We start from the raw sequence: 13,438 nt of genomic DNA, 5'->3' as shown, positions 1-13,438 counted from the left end.
CATGTCACTTGCCACGTCGCCTGCCACTGTGCGGATTGTCACTTGCCACGTCGCCTGCCACGTTGCGGATTGTCACTTGCCACGTCGCCTGTCACCAGATGCAGATTGTCACTTGCCACGTCGCCTGCCACGTTGCGGATTGTCACTTGCCACGTCGCCTGTCACCAGATGCAGATTGTCACTTGCCACGTCGCCTGCCACGTTGCGGATTGTCACTTGCCACGTCGCCTGTCACCAGATGCAGATTTTCACTTGCCACGTTGCGGATTGTCACTTGCCATGTCACTTGCCACGTAGCCTGCCACATGTTGCGGATTGTCACTTGCCACGTCGCCTGTCACTTGCCACCTGCTAAGGTGGTCTCTTGTGTCCCAGAGACTGGCAGCAGAGAGATGATGTAATCTCTCTGCTGCCGCAGCTGCCTGCATGGAGGGGGGGAAGTTGAGCTGCAGGGATGTAGGGCGGGCGCCGAGAGATGATGTCATCTCTCTGCTCCCCCGCCCACCGGCTCCCTGATTGGTCAGCAGGCAGCAGCCCGCCCACAAACACATTGAGCAGCGGCTCTCCCTCGCCTATGGAGCCGCCCGGCAGCTCCCTCACTTACTCCCTCATTCACCGAGCCGCCCAGCGGCTCCTTCAGTCACCGAGCCGCCCAGCGGCTCCTTCAGTCACCGAGCCGCCCAGCGGCTCTCTTAGTCACGGAGCCGCCCAGCGGCTCCCCCAGTCACCGAGCCGCCCAGCGGCTTCTTCAGTCACCGAGCCGCCCAGCGGCTCTCTTAGTCACGGAGCCGCCCAGCGGCTCCCCCAGTCACCGAGCCGCCCAGCGGCTCCTTCAGTCACCGAGCCGCCCAGCGGCTCTCTCAGTCACCGAGCCGCCCAGCGGCTCCCTCAGTCACCGAGCCGCCCGGCGGCTCCCTCAGTCACCGAGCCGCCCGGCGGCTCTCTCAGTCACGGAGCCGCCCGGCGGCTCTCTCACACACCCTGCTCTCAGTCACCTGCATTTCTCGGAGGGGGCAATTGCCCCGTTGCCCCCCCTGGATCCGCCCCTGAGGGGAGAAAGGGATCGGCGTCATGATATGACGCCTGTTTGTTTACAAGCGTTCGCTTTGGAGCAATCACATGGCAAACGGCCGCAATCAGCGGCCATTTACCGTGATGCGATGGATCCTCTGGACCCGGATGTGCGCGAGAGCGGGATTCTGGGAAGACGTCACTGTACGCCCTCCCAGAGTTATGCAACCGCCCTGTAGCCGTCATTCAGCTATGGGCCGGTTGGCAAGTGGTTAATTACTATTCTCATAATCGATTAATTGGCCAGTAACATAATGGGGTTAAAAAAAAACTAAAATAAGCCCTACAAAAAAGAGGAAATAAATTGCTACTGTAAATATTACTTTCACAGTTCTACAGTAAAAAAAAAAAATGAACCCCTTACAGTAGTGATCTTTTTTTTTTGTACTATAAACGGCTCATTTTAGTTTTTTTTAACCCCATTATGTTACTAAACGTCTTAGACCTGGTTCACATCTATGTGTTTTTTGGTGCTTTTTGCAGAAAAGCACTACGGTTTATTTACATGGTCTCCTATGGGACACATTCACGCAAAACGGTGCTTTTTTTGGTTCAATCTACATTAATGGAGAAGCTGCAGAAAAGCATGTACTGCGTTTTTGCAGCAATTTGTGTTTTTTAATCTGCCCAACAAATTGGCCAAAAAAAAAAAAAAAAACGCAAATTGCAGCAAAATCACGTGCACAAAAATCTAAACGCTCAGCAAAAAGCACTGCAGAAACAGATCAAAAGCAGACTGCATAGGTGTGCACCGAGCCTTATACTGGCCACACGGATCAATTTTTAGACGAGAATATTCAGATGAAAAATCTTTGTACATTTGCTGAATGACAGAATGTTGTTTGAAATTTTCACTTGTTTTTAACATTTTTTTAAAATGAATGTAATTTCTGAACGAAAACCAAATACACCGTCTGAAAATTCCTTTGACCAAGAAGTTTTCTATTTCCAAATTTTCCCATCACTGTGGTTGAACATGAACGTCGATTTGACCCCACTAGCGATTAGAAAATCTAACGAACGTTCTTAAAATGACATTTTTTATAAGGAAGACATTGTTTGTTTTTGTTTTAACTAAAAAAAATTGATCTCTGAGTCTGATGATATTTACCGGATTCATCCATTAATAGTATTTGTACTCGGAGTCAATCTGTGGATAGTGTAGGAAAGGAACAAAAAGCAACAGAGAACATAGACCTGAAGTGTGCCTGGGTCACGTGGTCAGTATACCTAAAAGGGGGCATACCCAAGTATGAAATGAAATGAAATGAAATGAAATGGAAAGAAAAAAGGGGAATGGGTGGGTGGGACACGAGAGCCAACAACCACAAGGAAAAAGGAGGCAAAGGAGGGCAGGCTTTATGCAGCCTGACCTAAGGTCAGCCTTACACTTGTACTCAGAGTCAATCTGTGGATAGTGTAGGAAAGGAACAAAAAGCAACAGAGAACATAGACCTAAAGTGTGCCTCGGTCACGTGGTCAGTATGCCTAAAAGGGGGCAAAAATAACCCAGTAGGATGAAAGCTTAACAACCAGATTTATTACACACTGAATTAATGTACAATCTGCCAGATTGACCAACACTTGTGGCTTCTCAAAAGTGGCTCTGGGACATACCCAGAGAAACAAGGTGACCTCCACCTACCCAAATACCAAATAATAAGGGCCAGGGCCTCCTGGCGCAAAGTCACAGAAGCTGCTCCTCTCTTAAATGAATGCCAAAGTATGCTTTAGGGTCCAGACTCTGAATTGGCCAAAAAGGGGGCGGCAATGAAGTATGCATTGAGCTACGGAGAGGGAAGCGCTAGGAAAAGCAACAGAGGAACATTCATGGGTTTACCAGATGTAGCACTGACGAGCTAGTTTAAACCAACACCAGGAACCACGCCTTGCCAGGCTCCAAGAACCTGATGACAGTGCCGCCTCCCGAAAGCAGCGTCTTGCGAGCATGCAGGTGTAACAGAAAAGGCCGGGGTGCAAAAGCAGTTGATTGGTCAAAAGTAAGCGAGACCCTGAGCCAGAAGAGCAACTCCCCTGGCCTCAGGACCCACAAAAGGCCAGCTACAGCGCTGCCTTGAGCACCAAGCTGGTAACCAACGCAAAAGGAGACCTTGAGAGGGATGGGAAGTCTGCTGCGCACAGCAGGAGGGCTAATTTTCAGGATCCCTGAGGATGGCTTAAATAGAGTGCGCAGAAAAATAACGAAAGGCCTGTCGGGGTCTTCCATGAAATACTGAGTCTCAGCCAGATACGCCCCAATAGTGCTGTGGGCCAATATGAGTTAGAAGAGGCAAAAAACAGAAAAGCAAATAGAAACTGGATGTTAACCGTCAGGACTAGGAAACCTTGACCGGAAAGCCTGGAATACATCCCAAGCAGTGTCATGCGCCTTCCTGGTATTCAAAATAAAAACTTACGATCAAGGCTTCTGCGTCAGCCAAATAGAAACCCAATCCATTACAAAAGCTGGAAACCGAAGAGAAGGCATGATGCCAGCATCTGTGTCCGAGACCTGGCCTACTGGTACCGGCCTAGGCACCGAGAAGGTTCCGGAATCCACTAAAGCCCCTGAGCCAGTAGAAGCTGCTGGAGCTGCAATAGTCTGATTTACCAATAGTTCCATACTATTGCCACTCCTGGCCGGATGTGGCTGGGAAATTAAAGGTAGTGTGCATTTGGGACAGGGAAGAAACCACAGTTCGCCGGGTATGCTGCTCCGCACTCACGCTCGACGCGCAGGGGAACAGTAACCTAATAGCTGGGCTTTCCGAGCCGAAGCCGGGAAAGCAATCCACTGCGTTGGAATACTGCCATCAGGTCAAAGAGTAGAGGCTATCTATGTGAAAATATGAAGCCTTGGGACAGTCCAGGTACTGAGAGAGGGTGAGTTAACCATGCTCCAACCCCACCAGCTGGAGAAGGAGGAGAAGCAAAGTCCCCAGTATCCGCTACTTGAGACATGACCCGCAGAACCGGAATTTGCAACCTGAAAAAATGTGTCCGGGTGCTGCAGTACATGGCAAGATGTAAATTTATGAAACAGAAACCGAGATATAAAGAATGTAACCCCGATGAGAAGAAGAATTGCTGCTGCCCATGCCGACCAACTCAACCGTGAGGACAAGACATATGAACGGTACCCAGCAAAATGATGAAAATAGCAACAAAGAACTAAGTGGAAATGACACACCACTGGGTCAGCAACATAACTGCGAGAGAAACGCGAGCCGACTGAGAAACCTGTGACAGGAATGTAAGTTGTGTGAAGGAACGAGAAACATGCATAGCGCGAGCTGACAAAAGCGTGAGCAGCATGAGAACCGAGGCTGCAAGAAAAACGGCAAATGCATGAAAAACGCCGGTTGCACGAGAACGTGAATTGATGAACAACGTGCGAAACATGAGAAACGAGAGTAACATGAGAAAACAGGAGAAACCTAGAAAAACATGAAAACGTGAGTTGGCATAGAAACAAATTGCATGAGAAATGTAAATTTCATGAGAAACGTGAGTTTGTACGAAATATGTAAACAGCATAAGAACAGATGATGAGGACACTTGCCACCGAACAAGCCAATTAAAAAACGATCTCCTCAATCTGTTGAACCCATAGACGTGATGGGTAACCTGCAGTGGAAGAACATGGACAACCCAGCTGTGTGAAAGTGACCAGAGAACCTTACAGACTACCAACCCATGACCTAACAACACCCTTAGTACCTGACAAGTATGAGGATGTGGGTGCAGAAATGACAAGACCAACAGTGTATGAATGTAAACCTAATGACAACACCACCCTACTGTATGCAGTAAGCGAGCCCAAGCAACTTGCAGCGCCAAGCCAGGAAATTAAAAACGAACACTCAGGGCTAAGGTCCCCACAGACTGTGGTGGGTGAAGGTGTAATGGTGAAGTGGATGTATGACGTATGGACTACAGGCGAGAAGATTGTGGGAGGACAATCAATAAAAACGAAACCTCAGCCCGTATGGATCTGTAGATGTGACAGATCCTGGATGTAAGCACTACGTGCTAACGGAAATGCAGCGAACGAAATGCAATGACATGAAATGTGAGCAACGTGGGAACCGTGAGCAATGTAGGAACCGTGAGAACCGTGGGAAACGTGAGAACCGTGGGAAACGTGAGAACCGTGGGAAACGTGAGAACCGTGGGAAACGTACGAAACATGGGAAACGTACGAAACATGGGAAACGTACGAAACATGGGAAACGTACGAAACATGGGAAACGTAAGAAACATGGGAAACGTAAGAAACATGGGAAACATACTAAACATGGGAAACGTACTAAACATGGGAAACTTAAGAAACATGGGAAACATTGGAAAACGTGAATTAGCATGAGAACCGTAAATTGCATGAGAAAACCGTAAATTGCATGAGAAAATCCTAAATTGCATGAAAAAATTGTAAACAAATTGTATGAGAACGTAAATTGCATGAGAACGTAAATTGCATGAGAACTCGTAAACGTAATTGTATGAGAATGTAAATTGCATGAGAAATCGTAAATTGCATGAGAAATTGTAAACGTAAATTGTATGAGAACGTAAAGTAACTGAGAATGTAAATTGCATGAGAAATCGTAAATTGCATGAGAAATTGTAAACGTAAATTGTATGAGAACGTAAATTGTCATGTCTACAGCCTGAATTAGCCCTGAAGACCCATACTATTGATCACTTGGAGCACTGGGGGGGGGGGGGGGGGGGGATGGTAGACCCACTACGTGGAGCTCAGGAGGAGGGGAGACCCACCATGAGGAGCTAAGGAGGGAGGAGACCCTGCCCATACATACCTATGCTGCAACCTAACCAAGGCATCCCTGAACCTCCCAACAGGTACACCACCAGCCAGTGGCGACAGCGGACCCAAATCCCAAAAACACTAATGCAGTCATAACCATCCCTAGTCCTGCCAACTCCTAGTCCTGACGGCACCGTGCTTGCGAGTGAGAAACTGCTGAACATCCTTCTTGTACGATCCGAGACCCAGAAGTGACGTCAGAGTCATGAATCAAAAATGCGCTCCAGCAAGTTACAGGCAAGCACTGAAACCCACAAAAAACACAGGAGTCTGGTGCGAACAGCGGGAAGGCAACTTCCCTCTTACCAGCGCCCACAGCGCACGAGACCCTCCGAAAAGACTGCCGTAGCCCCCGGTAAGCCGGGCGAGAAACGAGGCAGGGGGAACAAGCTTCCGTTCATCTTCCTCACAGCACCTGCAACCCTGAAGTGCCCCAAAGAGACATGCCGGAAATTACGTCACTCAGCAGGCACTGGCAGATACATCATAACACGGGGAGGAGACAGGCCGTATTGAGGAAGCCGCTCTTGCATACGCTTGCAAAACAGTGCTCCGCTATAACACTGCAGGCAGGAGGTATGCGATGTGTGTGAGGTGTGCCTGGTGACAGCTGATCGCCTCCATATCTCCCCCGAACACACCTGGTGCAGTGTATTATCCTGATCATCAACATGCCGCATGTGTATGCACTCAATGCTTACCCCTTACTTACACAAAGGCTTAACCCTGAGCCGACATGCCCCCTGCAAACAGGCTGCCCCCCCAGCCCAGGCCGGTACCTGAGCGGGACGGGTGGCATCCGATGCGGATCCTCCGTTGATGCCACCCGCCCACACCTACCGGAACCGCGACCACCGGGAGAGAGAACCAACAAGAATCTTGCAGCCGACCGCGCTGCCGCCCTGCAAGCCGAAACCGGTAGTGATGTGACGTGACCTGCCCAAACCCGGAAATGACGCGTCGGCTCACACGAGAGCCAACGACCATAAGGAAAAAGGAGGCAAAGGAGAGCAGGCTTTATGCAGCCTGACTCCTACAAATACAGGCTGACCTACGGTCAGCCTTACACATATCCTCTAATAGTTTAGACAGTATATCTCTTCTAATAGTATATACAGTATATCACTTCTGTCTGTTCTCAGAGTGGATTAAAGATTTTGCTCCCTAACCAAACAGTTGGTTATTTATAATTACCATTGCATAGAGATATTTAAGAATAAATTGCCTTTTTTAAAACTTTACATATTAACTAAATTATACACCACCCTTTTTTCTTTTAAGGTTATTAACCGATTAATCGAAACAATAATCGCCCAACTAATCGATTATGAAAATAATCGTTAGTTGCAGCCCTATCCTGATCAGTGCCATCTTAAGAGCATTATAGGCCCCCGGGCAATATAGTGCACTGGGGCCCGGTCTACACAATCACGCACGAGAATAAAAATGCAAATTATCAATAAGGCTATATTTATTGGTACTTCCAACAAAATCGGTGTTTAACCGCATGCCGACCAGCTGCCGCAGTTATACTGCAGCAACATGGCTCGGCTGCGCGAATCGCTGTCTTGATACGTCGGTACCATAGACAGCCACCAGGGGGCGCGTGCGTGCCGCCCCCTGCTTGCCCACGGAGCCGATGCGAGTGCCCGGCGGTCGTGATCACACGGAGAACCGGATCTGTGTAAACACACAGTTTCCGGTTCTCTGAGGGGAGAACAGACAGATCGTCTGTTCATACAGAGTATAAACAGCGATCTGTCATGTCTCCTGCACAGTCCCCTCCCCCCCTTCAGTTAAAACACACAATAGGACACACTTAACCCCTTCACTGCCCTCTAGTGATTAACCCCTTCACTGTCAGTGACATTTTTACAGTAATCAATGCAATTTTATAGCACTGATCACTGTAAAAATGACAATGGTCCCAAAAATGTGTCAGAATTGTCCGTGTCCGCCATAATGTCGCAGTGCCGATAAAAATTGCAGATCGCCATTACTAGTAAAAAAAAAAAAAAAAAATTACTAAAAAAGCCATAAAACGATCCCTTTTGTACATGCTATAACTTTTGCGCAAACCAATCAATATTGCAATTTTTTTACCAAAAATATGTAGAAGAATACATATTAACCTAAACTGAGGAAAAAAAACATTTTTTTATATATATTTTTGGGAGATATTTATTATAGCAAAAAGTAAAAAATATTGTTTTTTTTCAAAATTGTCGCTCTTTTTTGTTTATAGTGCAAAAAATAAAACCCGCAGGGGTGATCAAATGCCACCAAAAGAAAGCTATATTTGTGGCGAAAAAAAGGACGTCAACTTTGTTTGGGAGCCACGTTGTACGACCGTGCAATTGTCAGTTTAAGCGACGCAGTGCCGAATCGCAAAAAGTGCTCTGGCAGCCACATGGTCCGGGGCTGAAGTGGTTAAACATTAACACGTTTGGACAATATAACACAAGCTTGAAAAGCAATAAATTGAAAACAAGAAATTACAGATTGAAATGGGACAGTACAAAAGCACTAATTATGTGTAAGCGGAGATATTTGTAATCTGGTGGTGCTAGGGACTTCTGATCACCCTAGGCTAGTGGCCTGCAGGGCCCACAGGTCAGTGGCCTGCAGGGCCCACAGGTCAGTGGCCTGCAGGGCCCACAGGTCAGTGGCCTGCAGGACCCACAGGTCAGTGTCCAGATCCCAGCAGGACCCACAGGTCAGTGTCCAGATCCCAGCAGGACCCACAAGCTGCGGACCTGTGGGTCCTGCTGGGAGCTGGCTGCTGACCTGTGGGTCCTGCTGGGAGCTGGCTGCTGACCTGTGGGTCCTGCTGGGAGCTGGCTGCTGACCTGTGGGTCCTGCTGGGAGCTGGCCACTGACGGGTGCTGACCTGCGAGTCCTGCTGGCCCCTGACCTGCGAGTCCTGCTGGCCCCTGACCTGCGAGTCCTGCTGGCCCCTGACCTGCGAGTCCTGCTGGCCCCTGACCTGCGAGTCCTGCTGGCCCCTGACCTGCGAGTCCTGCTGGCCCCTGACCTGCGAGTCCTGCTGGCCCCTGACCTGCGAGTCCTGCTGGCCCCTGACCTGCGAGTCCTGCTGGCCACTGACCTGCGAGTCCTGCTGGCCACTGACCTGCGAGTCCTGCTGGCCACTGACCTGCGAGTCCTGCTGGCCACTGACCTGCGAGTCCTGCTGGCCACTGACCTGCGAGTCCTGCTGGCCACTGACCTGCGAGTCCTGCTGGCCACTGACCTGCGAGTCCTGCTGGGAGCTGGTCACTGACATGTGGGTCCTGCTGGGAGCTGACAACAGCCTATGGGTCCTGCTGGCCATGGTCTGTGGGTCCTGCTGGGAGCTGACCATGGCATGTGGGTCCTGCTGGCCTGTAGGCCGTGGGCAGCTTCCCAGCAGGATTCACGGGCCATGGGCAAGGTAAAGGATGTGTATGGGGGACAGATCGATGGGATGATTGATACTGTGGTTGTGTCAAGGTCTCCTCACCTCAGCTTGCTCTGTTCAGCTTCCTCCAGTCATGGGGGGTGGGTGATGATGTTGCTTCTGGCCAGGGGTCACATCTACTCCACAGTACTGTTACTGTACCACCAGCTAGCAGCAGCGCGCCCAGGCCAGCTACATCACGTGGTGTTTTTACACAGTGTCCAGCCAAGCAGAGGCACTGGGGCAGGCAAAATATCCTGGATTCTGATTGCGGCGATGGGAGTTGTAGCACGCGGTAGGCTGGCTGCGCTGCTCTCCTCAGACTGACTTCAGGGAGCTTGAGCACGCAGCCGCCACCGCGGACTACAACTCCCATAAACAACAGCGGCGGCCGTCACCTGACAGACTGCCACGCAATAATGAGTCATTCAGTGATCAGACAAGCGGACAGCCGCGGTGCCGGCCGGTGGCCATTGTTTCGGTTATACAAAAACAGTACAGCACTTAATTTGGGGGGGGGCACATGAGAGAGATAACATGTCTATGGAGGTTCTACCCCAATGTAAGGTGTTAAGTCATGTAGACCATGGGGGAATGTTATGCAAGCATGATATTCCTAGATTACAGTTCAGCATTCAAACACAATTTTTACAGATATATTATTTGGTAAATTGCAGAACTTAGGAGTTTCCCTATTTATTTGTGCTTGGATTAAGAACTTCCTTATGAACAGTTTAAAAATAGTCAAACTGGACCCTCGTGATTCCTCTACTCCTCTGACAAGTACTAGCTCTTCACAAAGCTGGGTGTTGATTCCATTACTTCATGCATTGTACACTTATGTCTGGAGCCCAATTCATCATACCAATACAATCGCCAAATTTACAGACGACACTACAGTGGCTGTTTATATTAAAAAATAGTAGATGGGGTGGGTTATAGAGAAAAAGTTCAGAAATCGGTTGTGTGGTATTTGGTAAACAATCTGAAATAAAATATTGTAAAGCAAAAGAGTTTATAACTGATTTCAAGAGATTCGGGCCCTCTCTATATTAATTGGGATTGTGTGGAGAACATTAATACCTTTATGTTTTTGGGAATTCAGATTTCTGAGGAATTATCTTGGTCTGCTAATACTACTGCAGTTGTTAGGAAAGCAAAGCAGTGACTACATTTCATGAGAGTTCTTGAGAAAGATGGTCTGGAAGGAAAATGTATTGCTTTACATACAGAGCATACTAATGTACTGTATTGCCATGTGGTACGCTGGTTGCTCAGTAGTGGACAGGTGGATGTTCCCTGGGAAAAAGGGCAATTGGCTAGAAATAACGGGATTTGCACAACAGTTATGTAAATTTGTATTAACAGGAGTATAGTCTGCAAGAAACATTTTAAACTCTTGGTTAGTGTACTCATTATATATATTATTTACGGTTTATTTCATAGTGGGACTTCAGGTTTTGAGTGTGTGATGTAGGAATTTGTGTGTTGTCTTTTTAAGGAATTGTATATGAGTATAAATTATTTTTTTTGCTGTATTTTTGGCTAATAATAACAAATAAGGTTTCCTTTATATTCTTTAAATCAGTGTTCTCCAAACTGCGGCCCTTCACTTGCTTTTAGCCAGCCCCTAGGACACTACTCCTTCCACTGATACAAGACACTATTCTGCTATCTGACACCAACAATGGGGCACCACTTCTCCCACTGACACCAATAATGGGGCAGTATTCCTCCCCCTAATACCAATTGTGGCGATGTTTACTCCCACTGATGCCAGGAAAATTTCCACTCACGCTGGCCACAGTCTGGCCCTCATAAACCGGTGCTTTGCTTAGAAAGTTTGTACACCTGCGCTTTAAATGGACGTCCCTCAAGAATTTCCTCTATACAGGGATTTATTTTGAAGGTTGGCCTTATATAAAAAATGCCAAGGCCAACTGAGAAAATTATTTTGTGTTCAAACCTGCATTATAAATCACATTTTTGCTTATTAGCAGATTTATACAATCAAATGTGTTACTGTGAGAAAGGTGCACATTCAGAAAAAGGCTTGGACGAGCAAAATATGACAGCTGAATAAAATGCTGTAGTCAGTTCTTCTAAATAGAAGTGACATTACCATCTCGCTTGCTGTTTGACGATTCAATTTTACCTTCAACCACAAACTATGTATAAACTCAAATAGTATCCACACATAATTGCACAAGTCACATTTGCATTGTTTACTTTACTGATTGCAATGCATAAAATGTTTACTTGCATATTAAAAAAAGGAAAGTTTGTGTAAAAGTTTAAACTAATGGATTGCATTGACTAATTATGAAGAAGTCAGAAATTGCTGGCAAAAAAATGTGTATAAAGTTTGAGTTCTGTTATTTACACAATACATGGATCAGGCACACCAAGTACCTTATTAATTAAGGATTTAGAGGTGACATTGTTGGACTATGACTCATCAAAATCAGCATGTAACTCCACTTTATTTCAGAGCTTCTGGATAACAATTAATATTATACTACATTTTTATCTTTAGCAGTTCTCTGTAGTGCTAGCGTTTTTAATACCTTTTCCTGCTTGAAAACAGTTATGCTTAAAAAAAGAATCTCAGCCTAAAAAGGTTTGCAAATGCTTTAACCACTTGTCTACCGCCAGATGTTCCTGAACTGCAAACTCTGGGGCACCTTTATTTCTGCAGTGCTCTTTAAAAAAAAAATGACACGTTTCCTTAACTAAGAGAAACGGCCAGTGAAGCCCTGCAGCTTCAAAACTGGCTTCCCACTCCGCATGCACAAGCAGCGCTGCGCTTTGCAAATGGTCCTGCAGTCTTCTGGAACAGTTGATGTGTCCCAGAAGGCTGCTGGTGAAGGGGTGGGGTGAACTTCCACAGTGGGTGAAAATGGGAGTAGGTACCTGTCAAAACCATGGACCTGCTCCTCCCCCTCAAAACAAAGTCCCCTTTTGGGTGAAGTTCTGCTTTAATTACTGTGATCTGAGCAGTCATCTGATGGCTCACATCATAGACACAGTTTACAGAGCTGTTCTGAGCAGCTCTGTACCTCATGATCGCTGAAATGATCAATCACAGATCACATAATGTACTGCTGTTTACATTTGACAGCCCACACCTTCCTCTCACAAGAGAGGAAGGAGGAACTAAGAAACAACCATTCCTTAGATGCAGAATGTCAGAAGCAGATTCAGGATAGGGGGCTTGTGAATGTGGGATATTTTTTTATGCCTTTCACCTTCCTCTCCTATCCTGTTCATCTGATCTTCATCCTATGTCTGATCTCCATCTCTGTATATTAACCCTTCACCATCCTTATCCTGAACATCCACAAATTAACTCCCTCATCTTCATCCTCCCTCTGTATGCGTCCTGTACATTAAAGTGGTTGTAAAGATAGAAGGTTTTTATACCTAGTCGGGGGACCCGAGAAGAGAAGGCTCAGGGCAGCTTTGTGCAAAACCATTGCACAGAACAGGTAAGTATAACATGTTTGTTAGTGTAATAAAAAAAAAATGAAGCTTTACTACTATCACTTTAAATCAATTATATCTCTTACCTACTGACTTAAAAACTGTTATTTTCCCTGCAAGAACAGGTTTGGTTCCTTTCAGTATTTCGCCAATTTCAGCGTAAATAGATGCCTAAAATACAAAAAAGCATAGTTAGGGAATGGTGGGCACTGCATCACCCAATAGGACAATGATATTCCTACCAAAAGTTTTCTTTTGGGTAATTGCTATTGCTTTGAAAACTATTTTTTTCATATGTCTATACAAGGGCATAGAGACAATATTTCTGCAGCCCTGAAAAGCCATTTTACCTTTCTTTTTTTTTCCCCAACAGTTTATTGCAAGTCGCTGAGTGAGAGACTAATGGCCAGAACTGATTATCAGTCAGGGATGGACAGTTTTGAGCAGACTTTTTTCTATTTCTATTTTCATATAGGGAATTGAGCGTATACATTTACTATGAAGGGACTAAAACTTTGATTGCACATTCAACACCAAGGTACTTTTGAAAAAAAAAAAAAAAAGTATATTAGCTCATGACACCGCACCAACAGTACTTTGCAGCAGCTCCCATGAACCAT

General features: G+C 46.5%; 1 protein-coding gene across 2 annotated transcripts in view; it reads right to left on the bottom strand.

Moving 5' to 3' along the window:
• CRYM (crystallin mu) overlaps window positions 1-13,438 on the bottom strand; it is a 192,229-nt gene that overhangs the window by 41,749 nt on the left and 137,042 nt on the right. For both annotated transcript variants that reach the window (XM_073591049.1, XM_073591048.1), the window contains exon 7: window positions 12,905-12,989. In XM_073591049.1, the coding sequence (XP_073447150.1) occupies window positions 12,905-12,989 (85 nt within the window). The remainder of the gene's footprint in view (window positions 1-12,904; window positions 12,990-13,438) is intronic.

Source organism: Aquarana catesbeiana, linkage group LG06 (genome assembly GCF_042186555.1).
Source record: "Aquarana catesbeiana isolate 2022-GZ linkage group LG06, ASM4218655v1, whole genome shotgun sequence".
Classification (NCBI taxonomy): domain Eukaryota; kingdom Metazoa; phylum Chordata; class Amphibia; order Anura; family Ranidae; genus Aquarana; species Aquarana catesbeiana.
This window is presented reverse-complemented; position numbering and strand designations above follow the sequence as displayed.